The sequence below is a fragment of the Pezoporus flaviventris genome, unplaced genomic scaffold (genome assembly GCF_033815535.1).
Source record: "Pezoporus flaviventris isolate CSIRO_AGI_PZ_B2104156 unplaced genomic scaffold, CSIRO_AGI_Pfla_v1 ptg000015l, whole genome shotgun sequence".
Lineage (NCBI taxonomy): Eukaryota > Metazoa > Chordata > Aves > Psittaciformes > Psittacidae > Pezoporus > Pezoporus flaviventris.
In genome coordinates, this window is record NW_026892563.1 from 24061129 (window position 1) to 24075768 (window position 14640).

Genomic DNA, 14640 nt, shown 5'->3' on the forward strand with positions numbered 1-14640 from the left:
GCTAAGTCAGAGATGGGACCCACTTGACAAAGTGTGGTGGGAACACACTCATCAGATCTGGTGACAAGCGCTTTAAATGAGAGACCAATCAGGGAATGGTGATAGACATTTGCAGTTAAGTGAGGGAATATAGATTCAAACACATTAAGTACACAGGCTGGTGGAAGGCAGACCTTGGCAAGGATAAAACATGTTGAAAAGGGAACCACCTTAAGTACCTGTATACAGAACTATGACTGAAGTAACCAAGACATGTGGGATAGTTCACAGAACTGCAGCTTTGTCATGGATGCCTACAAGCTTTTTAAGAAAGACAGGAAGGAAAGAACAGCAGGTGAACTGCCCTCTACCTGAAGGAACATCTGGAACATAAAAAACTGTTCTACAGGACAGACAACAGGCTGGTTAAGAGCTTGTGGGTCAGGATTAAAGGAGAGGTCCATATGGGCAACACCACAGTTTGTTACAAATCACCCGATCACGGTAAGAAAGCAGATGAAGTCTATTTCAGCAATTCCATAAAGTCTCTAAAATTACAGAGACTGGTTATTGTGGGACACTCCCTGACATGTACTGGAAGGGCAATACAGCGGGACACAAACAATCTACAAGCCTTCTGGAAGATTTCAGGCAAAAACTGATGCTAAATGTGTCAAGCCATTTGACACTTTCTTGGAACTGCTTTAAACAAAAAAAGTAAGATCTTGCTGGGGATGGGATCAACAGCAGCCTTGACTGTACTGACCATGAAATAGCAGGAGTTTTAAAATCCTGAGAGGAGTGAGAAAGGCACATCCAGTACAGACCCTGCACTTCTGAAGGGTGGGCTGACTCAGTAAGATTTCTGTGGGACCCAGTTCTGAAAGGCAAAAAGAGTTCAAGAAAGCTGGTGGGTATTTAAGGACAACCACTTCTAACCACATAAAAAGTACATCCCAACAGTAAGGAAACAAGCAGATCAGTCAGCAGCTAGGCCCAAGGAGAAAGAAGTAAAAACAGCCTACTAAGGGAGGAATATGGACATATATAGTCCAGGCACGCATCACCCTTGCTAGAGAAGTCAAAATACAACCAAAGCTGAAAAAAGTGAGTGACTTAAGTGAAACATGAAAAGCCTCATAAACAGGGAAGAAACAAAAAGGAAAATAGGTGGTTTACTGACAGCTGACACAGAGAAAACAAAAGTACTCTGTTGACTCTGCCTGGAGCAGAATGCTGGATGACTGAAGTCACCTATGTGAAACTGATACACATAGTAACAACATGACATTTTCTCCAAGCTTTCCCAAGCCTCACCTCCTTCAGTTTCCACTCACATCAGGAAGATTCACTTTCTTTTCATACCCTTTGTATGCTCCTCAAAATATGAGTGGATGAAGTGCAGCACCTAACTGCTAGTATGTGACAGGAAGACATTTTAACAAGACGAGTGAGGATCTGTATTTGGTTTGACTATCGGGGTTTCATGGAAGAAAATTCAGGCCTTTCTCAAACACATTAAAAAGATGAGGGTTTCTCAACTCAGTTATCCTGCTTATTCAAAGATGCTTAGCATTAAAGCACCTGATTTTTAACTGTAGTAAAAAAAAAAATTTGAAAAGCTTTAGACTCAGAAGCTACACATCCTAAAAAAAACACATTCTAAAAAAAATAACTGGAAAAAATCAACATAAAAGTGCAGTTGCTTCAAATGCATCCATACTGTTCTTCTAATATTTTGGAAAGAGGACATATGCCACGTTTAGTTTACAAAGTTTGTATCAGAAGGTAAGAAGTAAATGCACATTTTGAATTCCAAGCATTCAGATTTAAGTTTCTTAATATGGAATAAAACATTATTTCTCTGGGGAAACTGACCCTAAAGAACATTGCAAACTATATCTGCATGACTGAACAAGTTTTTCGCATGACTTCTGAAGGGGTGCAAATGTGTATGCCACCTGTAGAGAAACTGTATTACCTTCTGAATATATGGACAGACCTCCAAATATCGCTCAAGAGGAACATGGCTTAGCAAACTATATTATTAATATTTTCTAAGAATAATCAAGGAAAAATGAAGTGTTTGATAGAATTTAATGTAAACTACTTTCTAGTATAAAAGAATCGTCAACACAGAAAACAGACAAAAATCTGAGAGCAAATCTTTCTCCATTCCAACAAAGATACAAGCAGAGCTGTGACATATACAAATAACAGCAAATTTTCATTAGATTAATTACTTATGCATTTGGTGATTTCTTATTTAAAAGAAAAAAAAAAGTTACAAATTCAGGGTACACTGAAATCCTGGATTGCTGGCTTACACAAATTTAAGTGCAAGTTTAAACCTGGCATGAATGTTTCTGGCATCAAGCTACTATGTTACCAAAGTGTTCTGTAACCCAGCAGAGAGCACCTCCCTAAATGGGTAACGGGGAACAGAATGAGCTGCACAGCAGAAGGTATGGCAGCTGACATAACACGGAGGGGCAGGAGTCAGGGAGATCCACCACCAAGGTAGGATTGATGCCAGGTTCAAACTGATGTCTGAAGCCGCAATCACTACGGAGCACAACCGCAAAGCACAGGCTGCTTCTAGGTGAGCTAACGGTCAAGCTCAGAGATGTGGCTGTACTTAAAGCCAAACGTGATCCATCTGCAATTTGCATTTGCACAGTACTTCATCTTTACTACCAGGCTCTCTGAAACTCATCTTGTTTGGCAATACCTGCCTGTAAACAAAGAATGGCTGTAAAAACATAAATGGCTTTTTCTTTTTTTCTTTTTTGTTTTTTTTCACAGAATGAGGCCTTAAGTAATTAACAATGATAACCAACAATGCATGTTAGTGCTTTGAGAGATACAAGCTATAAAATTCACTTAAGAGGCTCTTCAACTTAGACTCTTCTTTCAAATACAGATTAAAGATGTAACCTGTGATCAAACCTTTTCACTTGTCAGACTTCAGTCTCAAGAACCACCTCCCCACCATCCCCATTTTACTTCTGAATATGCCTCTCATCACAAATAATCTACTTGGTTTTCAGCTAGCTCTAATGACATTATTAAGCAAGGTTCCCCAACTCTCCCCTTTCTCATCTACCTTCACTCTGAAGTTCTACCTCTTATTTCAAAACCACATTTCTGAAATAAGGCCCTACAGAACTGAGGGAGTCAGTTACACCCTTGGCAAGCAAGCAGGGAGCACGTATCAAGGTAGGTGCACACTGAGCGCCTAGCTGAGGGAGACTTCCCAGTGTTTACCAGCAAAGACAAACATAACCTCCTTCATGGTTGAAATCCTAAACCAAACATAAGTTTCCTTCATGGCTGAAATCCCCACAGGAAGGTGCCATCTCACAATCTTCTTGCTTCCTCACTAACACAAAACTTCAGTACCCACAAGTGATGCCAAAACAAGCTGCTGCAAGACAGGGTGCTGCTAATGAAGTACCTGGATTGAAAGTTGCCTTTGAAGAAGTAAAAGAGTATTTGACTTCTCATTTTAGTGATTTTTACAGTACCTAGGAGCTGAGTCACACCAGCTCAGCCAAGATGACCACAGCTGCAGGGTTTCCTTACTCTGTTTTGACACAGCATCTTAACTGACTGCACCACAGACTGAATCTTGGCTTTACCAGTGAAACCCCCAAAGGCCAAAAGAGATCTGGGTTTTGAATTTGATTGAATCTTCAGATATGGGTTCTCAGTTTCCAGCATCCTACCTCCAACACCAAGAGCAAGGCCTCATTACAGTCATAGCTTTCAGAAACTTGCTCTCAGAATGCAATGAAGCTTTGGTTCATCTTTCCATATATCTTAAACCCTACAACCTTTGGCATCACCATATAGCAAAAGATCCTCAAAACATGTCCCTAGTCCTAATGAGGTCTAACACAGATTAAAGCAGAGTTAACCCCAGCTCAGTTTCTGCAGAAGTTTCATCAGGGTTCAGAAATTCAGGCTGAGCAACTCCGGGGGACAGAGTGTGAAGGGGAAAGAGTCAATTCCACATTTTCAATGAATGCTATTCATACTTACTTTCTCAGCTTCCCTATTTTCCCATAGGACACATGGCATGACCACCACAAAGAAAGGTCGCTAAAGAGTCTTCTTTAACTTAGTAAACATTAGAGGAACAAAGGTAATACAGAAGAAAAGCAGAAATTTAAGAGCAGAATAATTTAAAAATATAGTTGTCTTCCCTTTGGAAAGCAAATTCAACAGATCTGAGGACACCTGATGTGAGAATGAAACTCTGAAATTCTATTTTACAACCAAAGTACACAGTTTCATCAAACATTTCACGACAGAATCCAAAATATGTATTAGCTCAATTCACATCCTATTAATTTTGTCAGGCACCTAGATACCAAAGTACTTAACCTTCACAGCAACTTCACCTGAGGTAAGAATAAGCAAGAGATGAGGTAAAGGAACAAGCAAGCAACAGGCAATAATCCACCACAAGCTAGATAATCATGCAGCAATGAGTAAAACAAGAAAAGTAAAAATGACACCACACTACTGCACCTGAATCTATAGTGGGTATGTAGCCAAAGAGCAGGTTTGGGTTTAATATGTAATAATTGTAGAACCCTGCAAAGCCTTTAGATGTTTAGGATAACCCACAGCTGATACAGGCAGATCGCAAAGCTTTTTCTAACAAAGTATTGTCCTGCGAGTATCAAAAACGTTTAGCAGTTGATGTTTAATATGCTCCACAGGTCACAGTTTTCCCATGCTTGACACTAACTGTGGTTATCGTACAATGCTATAATACAATTTTCACAGAAAAGCACAGTTCAGAGTAAGCAGTAACAACAACGAACAAAAAATAAATCCCAAACCAAAAAAACCACACCACCATCTTAGCAAAAGCATCAAGCACTTCTGTATCTAGTATTTCCAAAGCTACTGACACTAACATGCTACACATTCTTCTACTTAAATATCTACTTAAAACCCTTGCCTCTCTATACTAGCCTAAATCCACTAGGCAGAACACTAATTAATCCCTGAAAACAGAGGTTAAACATTCAGACAAAAGATGTTCACACCTGCATTTCATACCTCCCGGGACAGTGCTAAGTTAATCAGAGTCACAGACCTTACTTACTGAAGCACTTCTACTATGCAGAAAAGATACAGGTTACAGAGGCAGAGAAAGTAAAGACAACCCAAGAATAAAAGTACTTACCTAGAAAAGAAGATATCTGCCCCCCAGTCCTTCTTCCAAACACTGTATCCTCCTTCACAGTCCATTTAAGTCCCATAGTAAATATAAAACTAGTTCAGGTAGCTAAATCCACAAAGGAATTTCTGGAGAAAAGAGCCTGAGTTTTATACTGACACTTAGTGGAGGGAAGATTTTAAATCCCTCTCACATTTCATCTCAGCTAATAACAACATGAAGCTGAGTGACCCAACTCCCAGAGCTCTGGTCCTGTTTTCAGAACACTTTTTCTACAGATGGTGCAGCTAAAAGACTTACGTGCATGGAGGAAGGTTCTGCCATAAGCTAGAAAGAGAAGGCTGATGAAACAGGAGGAGCACTTAAAGCAAAATATAGAAAGAAAACTCTGCATGTCAGAATAAGCCTGGGAAAAGTTCTACCACCTCAACAGTCCACTTTGCTGCAGCTGAGCCTCAAAACAGTGGGTTCATACTTCCAAACTTCCCTTCCTCCGAGCAACCAGGGAAAGCACCACTTTCCTGAGGCACATTTAGTGGGCTGTCTCCCTTATTCACCCTTAAAATAAGCAATGTGACATTACTTCAGATCATGGATTTACCTTCTCCCTGTCTATTTGTGACTTTTTCACCTCTTTCCACAATTAAACAGGACTCTACTACCAAGTCTTATATTCCTTTCTACTGTGTGATACCCAGATGCGCACAACAAACATAGTTTTAAGCAGCTGCTGGAATCTATCCAGTTCCAAAAATGGAAGTCTTGCCACTCTAAGCTCACAATTTCTGTAGAATAGCTCAAAAAGACCTACTGCCCCTCAGAATACCACAAACATAACCTTAAGGTGATCTGCTTTGAATAAAAGCCAAAGCTGAAGCAATCCTTTATTGGTCTAGCTTGAAAATTCTGACAATTCAACAATAAACATTAAGTTACTGAGTATCTACCACAGTCTACCTGAATCCACAAATCCTCTGTCAAATCACACAAGGGGAAAAAAAAACCCAAAACCAAACAACAGCAAACAGGCTAAGCATACTTCTTCAAAGAAAAAATTAAAAAAGGCTTTTGGTCTGCATGTCCTTAGACAGCATTAAATAAGTAACCAGCTCTAATTATTCATGTAGCATTGCATACCCATGCCCTAGTTTACCCAGTTTAAAATGTCTTGCACAATGAACTTAGAATTAAGTCATCTTCCCAAACTAATAAAAAAATTCCTAAGACTTATATGAACAGAACTACAAATAATCCCAACCCTGCAAATATATAGCAGGAGTTTCATTTGATTCCAAATCGTAATTCACTGAGATCAGCTGGCATAGTTACACAACTAAGAAAACTTATATATCACCAGCTAAAGCTTTACTATCTTTTACTTTTTTCTCTCCCCACAACTTTCACTTCTTCCCCGACATCCCCGTTGCCTTCAGATCCTTTCCAATATCCCTTTCCTTTTACAACTGTCCTTGTGCTCCTTACTTGTTCAACATATTCTTTAAGCTTTTTAGTTGATAAACCCAAAGTCACCAGCCAAGTATCCTAGCAACTCCAGCAGCTGACCTTACCGGAGAGGAGCCTGCTTATCAAGGGGAGAGAGGGAACATTGGTATCTCATTACTGAAGGAAAGGATACACTTTTGGAGGAGGGGAGGGGATATTGTAACACAAATAGAGATTAATTTTAAGCACAGGAGTACTGTTTAGACCAACATGTACAGAAGATCAGGGTGAGTTTTGAGTTTAATGCTTGGTCACATTTCAATCATCCGGCATGACCTAATTCAACCTGCAGTATTAAGGGAACGACAACTATAATACTTTGGACTCACTGAGGTCCTGCCTTCTTGTCCTCAGGTTTAATGCCATCACCTGCCTTTATGCCAGCATAATACTTTATGCAAAGAGGCAGAACGCAAAACGAAGAGTTGACTCTGCTAAAGCGAACACTGCACTGCAAGTTTTGCTCTTCTCTCCTGGTGGTGCTCTGCCAACAGCAGGTAAGTGGCAGGAGCACAAAGCCACCAGCAGAAAAGCCTCTGAGGCTGCCCTGGCCCTGGCAAGGGTTTGCTCAGGCTGCCAGGGAGCCCCACCCGCAGAGAGCAACCACATTTCACCTACAGCAGCCACAGCAATGTCAGCACAGAGTGAGTGGGGCTGTGAAGACTGGAAGGGGCTGGAGTGAGTGAAATTACCCAACAGGAAGACAACCTACTACAGAAACAGCTATCTTCTGCATCAACTGAACGGACTCATGTAGCAGCTTCATGATGCTGCTCTGACAAGAGGGAGAGCAGAAGGAACCCAACACCATCACTGGAAGTAGCAACAACCTCATTGGGCACCTGAAATTATACCTGAAATTAATCACATCACATCTGTAATGCAGCCACCCATAATGTGAAACTGTACCTTCAGACTGCACTTAAGAGCCAATAAGTAACCATCTAGAGATAGTATTAAGAAGTGTAAAATGAAATGAGGGCAAACCATTACGAAGACTTTTTTCCAGAGGAAAAAAGAAATCATAACCCAAATCCTGACATGATGTATTCACTCAAAATCCTCCCTCTCCTCTACACAACCTACGTCACCTGCATGAGCTGGTTTTGGTTTTAGCCCTGCAAATCATTTATTTTCCCATTACAAACTGGTATTGAAGGCTTATACAGTCACTAAGCAATCCAGTCACCTGATTTGATTCCCCCCCCCCCCCCCCGCCAATTTGATGGTATTTAAAAGAAAACTGAATGAAGTAGCTCTTCTGCAGTGTGGCATTAGGCACATTTGTCAGTCAATGCATCAGGGAGTTAAGTGCAATCAAACGCTTAACTGAGCAGCCGTATTATTTTCACTTGAGTAAAGGGGTTTTGGCTCGTCCAAGCTACTGAACAAGCAATGCTTTTTCCTAGTACATACAAGTTTTGCATTAAGATTGAGAATTATTTAATTTAATAGTACAGAGTTGGGGTTTAACTTGTTTTGTTGCTGCTCGGGTTTTTTTAATAGAAAGGTGAAATATAAGAATGACAAAGAAGTGGCTGTCTGCCCACTTTTGCTTCCGTCCATTCCACCTCCCCACCTTCAGGTAAGAAACAGACAGAAAGGACTAAGTGCAAAGAATTAGAATATTCACCCTAAATAACCACAAAGTTAACCAGTCATTAAAAAACTTAGGGTGGCTCTAAAATTTATACACACACACAATTTTTACATGCCTTAAAACAATGGAGATGAAACATTCCTTGTAGCTTATATTGTTAATACATCTAAAAGGAAGAACTGAAAATGCAGGACTGGTAAATATACAAACTTACTCTGCACAGGTTAAAACAGTTCTCTAGCACCTTAAATATTTCTTGTTGATTAATCACCTTTCAGCATACTAAGCATAGGTTTTAACTATGGGGCATGAAAAACATATCTATTAAAAAAATGTAGCAGCAAGAAAAATTTCAAAACTTGTGACCATAAAGTACCCCAGATGCTTCTTAACAGTAGTTAAAGCACATCACAGCACTGGTGAATGCCTCCAGCCTACAACCAGTATAGCTCCAAATCTTGCCTCTTTACCACAACATAAGTTTTGAATATATGATCCAGTATGTAGATGACAAAAAAAAACAACCCACAAAAAAAAAAAAAAAAACCACGAAAAAACCCCCACAGTAGTAACACACGCCACCCATGCAGGTTTGAGGTTCCAGTTGACTCTCTTGTTACAACTCAGACTCGATCTCATCGAGTTGGATCAGGAAAAGGAACAGGTAGAAAACTGACCTCACAAAAACGTATCATTTTTCAGACTATGAAACTCCCTGAACTGGTTCACCATGGAGCCAGATAAATACCAGGTACAACACAAAATGGGATGCAAAAATAATCTCTGAGATAACATCTAGCCATTCAACTGACTGCCTGATCCAGCAACCTCATCAGTCTCCCCAACTAAGCCCCCCGCATGCCAAGGTTATACAAACATTTCTCTCCTATGGGAGAACAGCCATCAAGCAGAATGGGTTTTCCTTCTAATGTTCTTCTGCTATCTTTCCTGTCACTCCTTTCTGCCCTGTACCAGGACAACTTGCTGGCAATACTTTGTTTTAAATCATGCAATCTAACCAGTTAAAAAGAATTAATGTATGTTCTAAGCACCTCTACTCAGATCCATTCACCACACACTCACGCAATCAAGTTGTCCAGTAAAGGAAATGACCAGCAAGGATGCTGAGGCTGCTAATGAAACAGGTTTTCATAGAACTATAGCTTCACTGCCACTTACTTCCATGGTAACAAGCTGAAGTGGCTCTTCTTAAACCATGCCCTGAAAGATGCAAATGAGTAAAATGAGGAATTCCCTAAACAGAAAGAAAGAAAAAAAAAAAAAAAGGGGGAAGAAAAAAGGAAGCACAACTAAATTGATTGGGGGTGCATTCTTACAAGTTGGTGAGCTACACAAAGTGTTGAAATTTCTCTATAATGTTTCACACAGCTTCTGAAAGCTCCATGAAATGAACCAGAAGCTGCAACAAGAACAAAAAGAGAACCCCTGTCATTAAAAGCTTATGAACGCATGCAAGCAACAAATGATTAAATTAGTCAGGAAGTATGATAAAACAATATTAGCCCCCAAACCAAGTTCCCTAGTCTGTACAAATCTTTGTGGGCACTGTGGCTATTAAGTTTTAACACTCTGATATTGAGACAGATTTGAAGATTCCGATTTTCTCAGAAAGCATTTTTCAAAGCACGAATGCAATCAGTAACGAAGCGCTCATATCAGTAATTTGTATAAGTGCTCATATGGAAATGTATTTTTTGTAAAGCAGCAACAGGAGCTAAACCTAAGCTATTTAGGAATAGTAGTTTCATCTCTATATTAAGCAGGCTTGGCTTCAGGAGAAGCTGCGACAAGCACTGGAAGTGAAGACAGGCAGGCAGCTGAAGTTTGATGCAACACAGGGGAAGCAAGCATGGGGGAGGAGGGAGCAGTGAGAGGAGACCAAAGTGACAAGCTGTAATAATCTCCACAGCAGCATTCTGAAGCATAAAATACTTTCTGATAACACAGATTAGTTAAGGCAGTATTACCAATTCAAATCTTAGGGTCAATGTCACAGCAGTAACTAGCTGTTCAAGGCATCACCAGTAAAGCTTTTCATACTTCTTGAAACACCAAGATCTGGGAAACCTAGGAAAGGAGTCCTGAACTTCAGATACATTTTTATATTAAGGGATGCTTGAATCCTGCAACTTGTTACAATTACTCGCCAACAGGATGAAGTGTACCAGGTTTAGCAATTAAGGGACTGGGGTATAAATCATTATTTATCTCCTGTGGTAGTTAAATTCCTCCTAATTTAAGCTTCTCCAAGATCTTGTTGCATGCATAGAAACATGAACAGGCTTAAGTTCCTTATTAAACACATCTGACAATACGTATCAGCCAGCAAATGCTGACTTACTATGCCTGCATTAGGTTCAGCTCCCGTGGGGCATGTTACTGGAAATACTTTAGCAAGTTTAATTATAGGGCAATAACCAGAGACTTTTCTCAAAGCTTACCTGTATTTTATTTTTATTTAAAAGTTTAATACCCTATTAATAAAGCATCACACATTGTAGAATTTCAATATAGTACAGAATAGCCTACTACTACTACTAAAACAGATACTAAAAAAGGTAAAAACCCCACCATTACAAGAGCAGCAGTAAAAGATATCACTACAGACTAAAGAAATCCCTATTTACCGTAAAACTCTACTTAAACTCTTATCCTCAATTTCAGCATTTATGTGCACAGCATCACTATTTTGTATAATGTATCTTCTGAAAGCTAAATGGATCACCACCATGTAAACACTTTTGAACATCTATACAAAGGTAGATAATAATCTGGCTACGATAACATTTCCTAGTTGTTGAAAACTTGTGCTCTGCTATTACACATTTTGAAAAGGTTAACAGCTATAGGTGTATTTGTTAAATCAGGATCACAGTTAGGCACCTATATTTATTCTACTTTCTAAAACCCTACACAAACTTGAATTAAACCAGATGATTTCCTCAACACTGTATATAGCACAGAAAAGGTTACCAATAGGTACACAGTCCTGCTCTGAAGCCACAGCACTGGCAAACACATGCTGAATGCAAATAGCAGTGAAAAAAATACTTTTTGTATTAGACCACACATTCTAGAAAGCTTAAAATTAATCAGAAAAACCTGGTTTACACAGTTTACACATCCATAAGACCTAACAAAACGATATGCCAGCACTTAACATCACAACTTAGTTTTCCTCTTCAAACCAGAATTCCATGCTGCCCTTTGGAAAACAGTTTAATACCAGTTGTCTCAACAAAATATTTCAAGATCTGAAGAGGTACATCATTTCTATTACCGTAGTCCAGGATTTGTTGACAGCTATATAACATTCATTTAAGTTAAACTGAATTTCCACTTGTTGGGAATCTCCCAACTAGTTAAAATGACTGATCATACACAACTACAATACATACCAACAGACCCCTCAAACAGCCAGCAAATTTTCCCCTCTTCACTGACTTGGAGTGCAGTTTTAGATAGAGAAGAACTAGCACAATTGTAAGAGCTATTATGAGTGCAGAAATAGTCATCCAATTGTAAATTCGTAACAGAAGTCTGCAAAACAGCAGAAATTTGGTATTTCAGTACACCAACCTGTTTTGTGGTCATCTTGCAGAAGGCACCAATGCCAGGACAAACTGCCACGAGTTATTTATCAGTTGCACAGGCATGTAATGCCAACACAGACACTAAAATTACTTCATTACTAATTACAAAAATAGAGCAAGAAAGAACTGTTCTCCCCTAATAATCTGAAATGCTCAAGGATGAACTCTTCCCTTCATGCAAGGGAAAGGGTAGTTCCCAATTTATTTATGTATGACTGTGAAATGAACCCTCACAGAGGAATTAAACCCCTAAGCAAGGTTCAGGGTCAGCTTAAATCCAAACACTCTCCTATTTCAACACATAATGGTACAGCCCCTTTGCCTGATGAAGGCATATTTTGTACAGTCAAGATAAACCTCCTTATTTATCTTATTTATACAAAATTGATTATTTTACATCCTCTACTTTTAGTGACAGTGAAACAAGGAAAATTAAGCTTACAGGGAGGGGATGAAAGCTATGAAAACAGCACTTAGTGCAAGACTTAAAATAACATGATAAATTATTCCAGTACCACAAACCAAAGTAAAGACTTCAGCACCTAGACAATCCTCCACTGCCAACAGCTTTCACTTAACTGCACAAAAATTAGCTTCCTTTACATTTGGTCTACATGGAGAGCAGCAATTTACTGACATCTGCTCCCTCAGTGAAGGAATTAATGTCTATCTGGAACACAGACCCAGAAATATTAACTCTGATGGGAAAAAAAAAAAACCTAGCAAGCTCAGAGGATGTATTAACACCTATGATACATAGATTATTAAATTATTTCTGTCCAAGGACTGCGAAATGCATGTGCTTTTCAGGGTACAGTCATCTAAGTAATTGTGCAAAAGATATTCCTAATCAAAATGCAAATATAATACTTTCTTTATGAAGGCATCCAATTTCACCATGATGTCTGATGACACCTGTATACTTCAGAAGAGCTGAAGTGAAAAGCCAGAACAAAACTTTACATTTCCTCATATATTAATTATTCCAAGCTTTATGCTATCATAGCCTTGTTGGACAAGCTGATCCTGGAGGTCCTTTCCAACCTGGTATTCTATGATATCCCAGCAGTGATCCAGCTCATTTGCAGTATGGGTAGTTATACTCACAATAATAAACTTTCAAGCTTGAAGTTACATGAGGTGTTTCAATATAAATCTTAATCGCTAATGCTTTCAACAAAACACTTATAAACTCCTACCTCTTAGATAGCATCTATCTCTTTTCTAGCTCTGCTTAGAGAAACAGGGTTAATGAAGAAATACCAAAATCCTTCCATGCAGGAGATGAGAGTTCATCACTCCATTATAGGCACAGAATTTTGATCCCATGACTAATTTCCCAAAACAGCCCTCACATCACCAGAAACATTAACTTTTCAACAGGAAACAAAAACTGGCCTCCTGACACCACCGATGCACACTTCACTGTGAACCTGTTTCGTCATCTTTGGTAGTCTCACATGAGCTTGGGTCAAATTTAGTGGAAACTTACATAGCTTTAAAAATATGTTTAGGAAACATTAACACAGCACTCCAACCGAGTTCATTACAGGAACACAGTAACACCTTATTTAAGAGCTGAAAAATATTTGCTTAGTTTTAAGTAGCCCAAGCCCATTGGCGTGCTTTTTGTAGGAGGGAAGGGTTGGAAGGCAGGGGGGTTTGTTTGTTTTGAGGGTTTTTGAGATGCCTACTCCTTTGTTTCCTCTCAGCAAGAAAAACAAACGAATTTAAATCCATCTAATTCAATTCCTTTCCCACCACCCTCAAATCCTCTCATGCTTCCTCCAGCGAGTTGCATCATGGACATCCAGTCTGAGACAAATGGGGTGCAAGGGCTCTTTGGAAGCCACCTCTTCTACCCTCTCAAACCGGGACCAGCCTTTAAGCCGGACGCACTGCACGGGCAGGGCTGGGGTTTATGGTCTAAATTTGTTCAATAGTTTGTTTTTTTTCACCTCGGCTTCCGCGCCTGGCGCGCTCTCAGCCACACGCCGGCGGCGGGAGCCACTTTGCCCGTCGCCATCCCTCCGCAGCCGCGCACGGCGGCAACGGGCGGGAAGCACGGCACCGCACTGCCCGCAGCCGCGGGGAAAGCCCCTCATGCTCACACTCGCCGCGCCGCCGACCAACAGAAAAGGAACGCCGCAGAGGGCACACGGAACCCGCAGCGCGGCGGGTGGCCTCCGGCCACGCCGAAGGCTGTATAGAGGTTGGGGTATGGGAAGGAGCGAAGAGACAAAACCGCGACCGAAACGCTTGCCGCCCCTCCGGCGGGTGGCGAACAAAGCCTCGGCCGGCTCCGCAGCGCGCCCCAGCCACCGCCCGCCCGGGCACAGCGCCTCAGCCGCTGCTACCCGGCATCAGCCGCCGGCGGGCGCGGGCCGGGCGCCGACGCCCACCCATGAGACGGAGCCCCCCGCTGTCCAGCTGCCTCCTCCCTCAGGCACACAGCCAGGGGCGGAGGTGCGGCGGGGCTGGCGCGCCTCAGTCACCGCGGCAGAAGCCAGGCGGCCACCAGCCCTCCCTCCCGCCCGCGGCCCTTCAACCCAACCCCAAAGAGCCGCCGCCACTCTGCCACCTCCCTCCATTCCCTACGGTCCCGTCCCATCCCGTCTCGTCCACCTGCTCCCGGCGCCCACCTGCGGAGCAGAGCAGCACGAGGGACACCACGACCAGCGGCGGAGACTCCATGTCGAGCCGCGAGCAGCGGGAGACCGGCACGGGCTGCTCGGTCCCGGCGGGCA

At 41.3% G+C, this 14640-nt stretch overlaps 1 protein-coding gene across 2 annotated transcripts in view; it reads right to left on the reverse strand.

Annotated features, from left to right (window-relative positions):
* CXADR (CXADR Ig-like cell adhesion molecule) overlaps positions 1-14640 on the reverse strand; it is a 34988-nt gene extending 20348 nt beyond the window's left edge. For both annotated transcript variants that reach the window (XM_061453775.1, XM_061453774.1), the window contains exon 1: positions 14536-14640. In XM_061453775.1, the coding sequence (XP_061309759.1) occupies positions 14536-14587 (52 nt within the window). In that variant the 5' untranslated portion in view covers positions 14588-14640. The remainder of the gene's footprint in view (positions 1-14535) is intronic.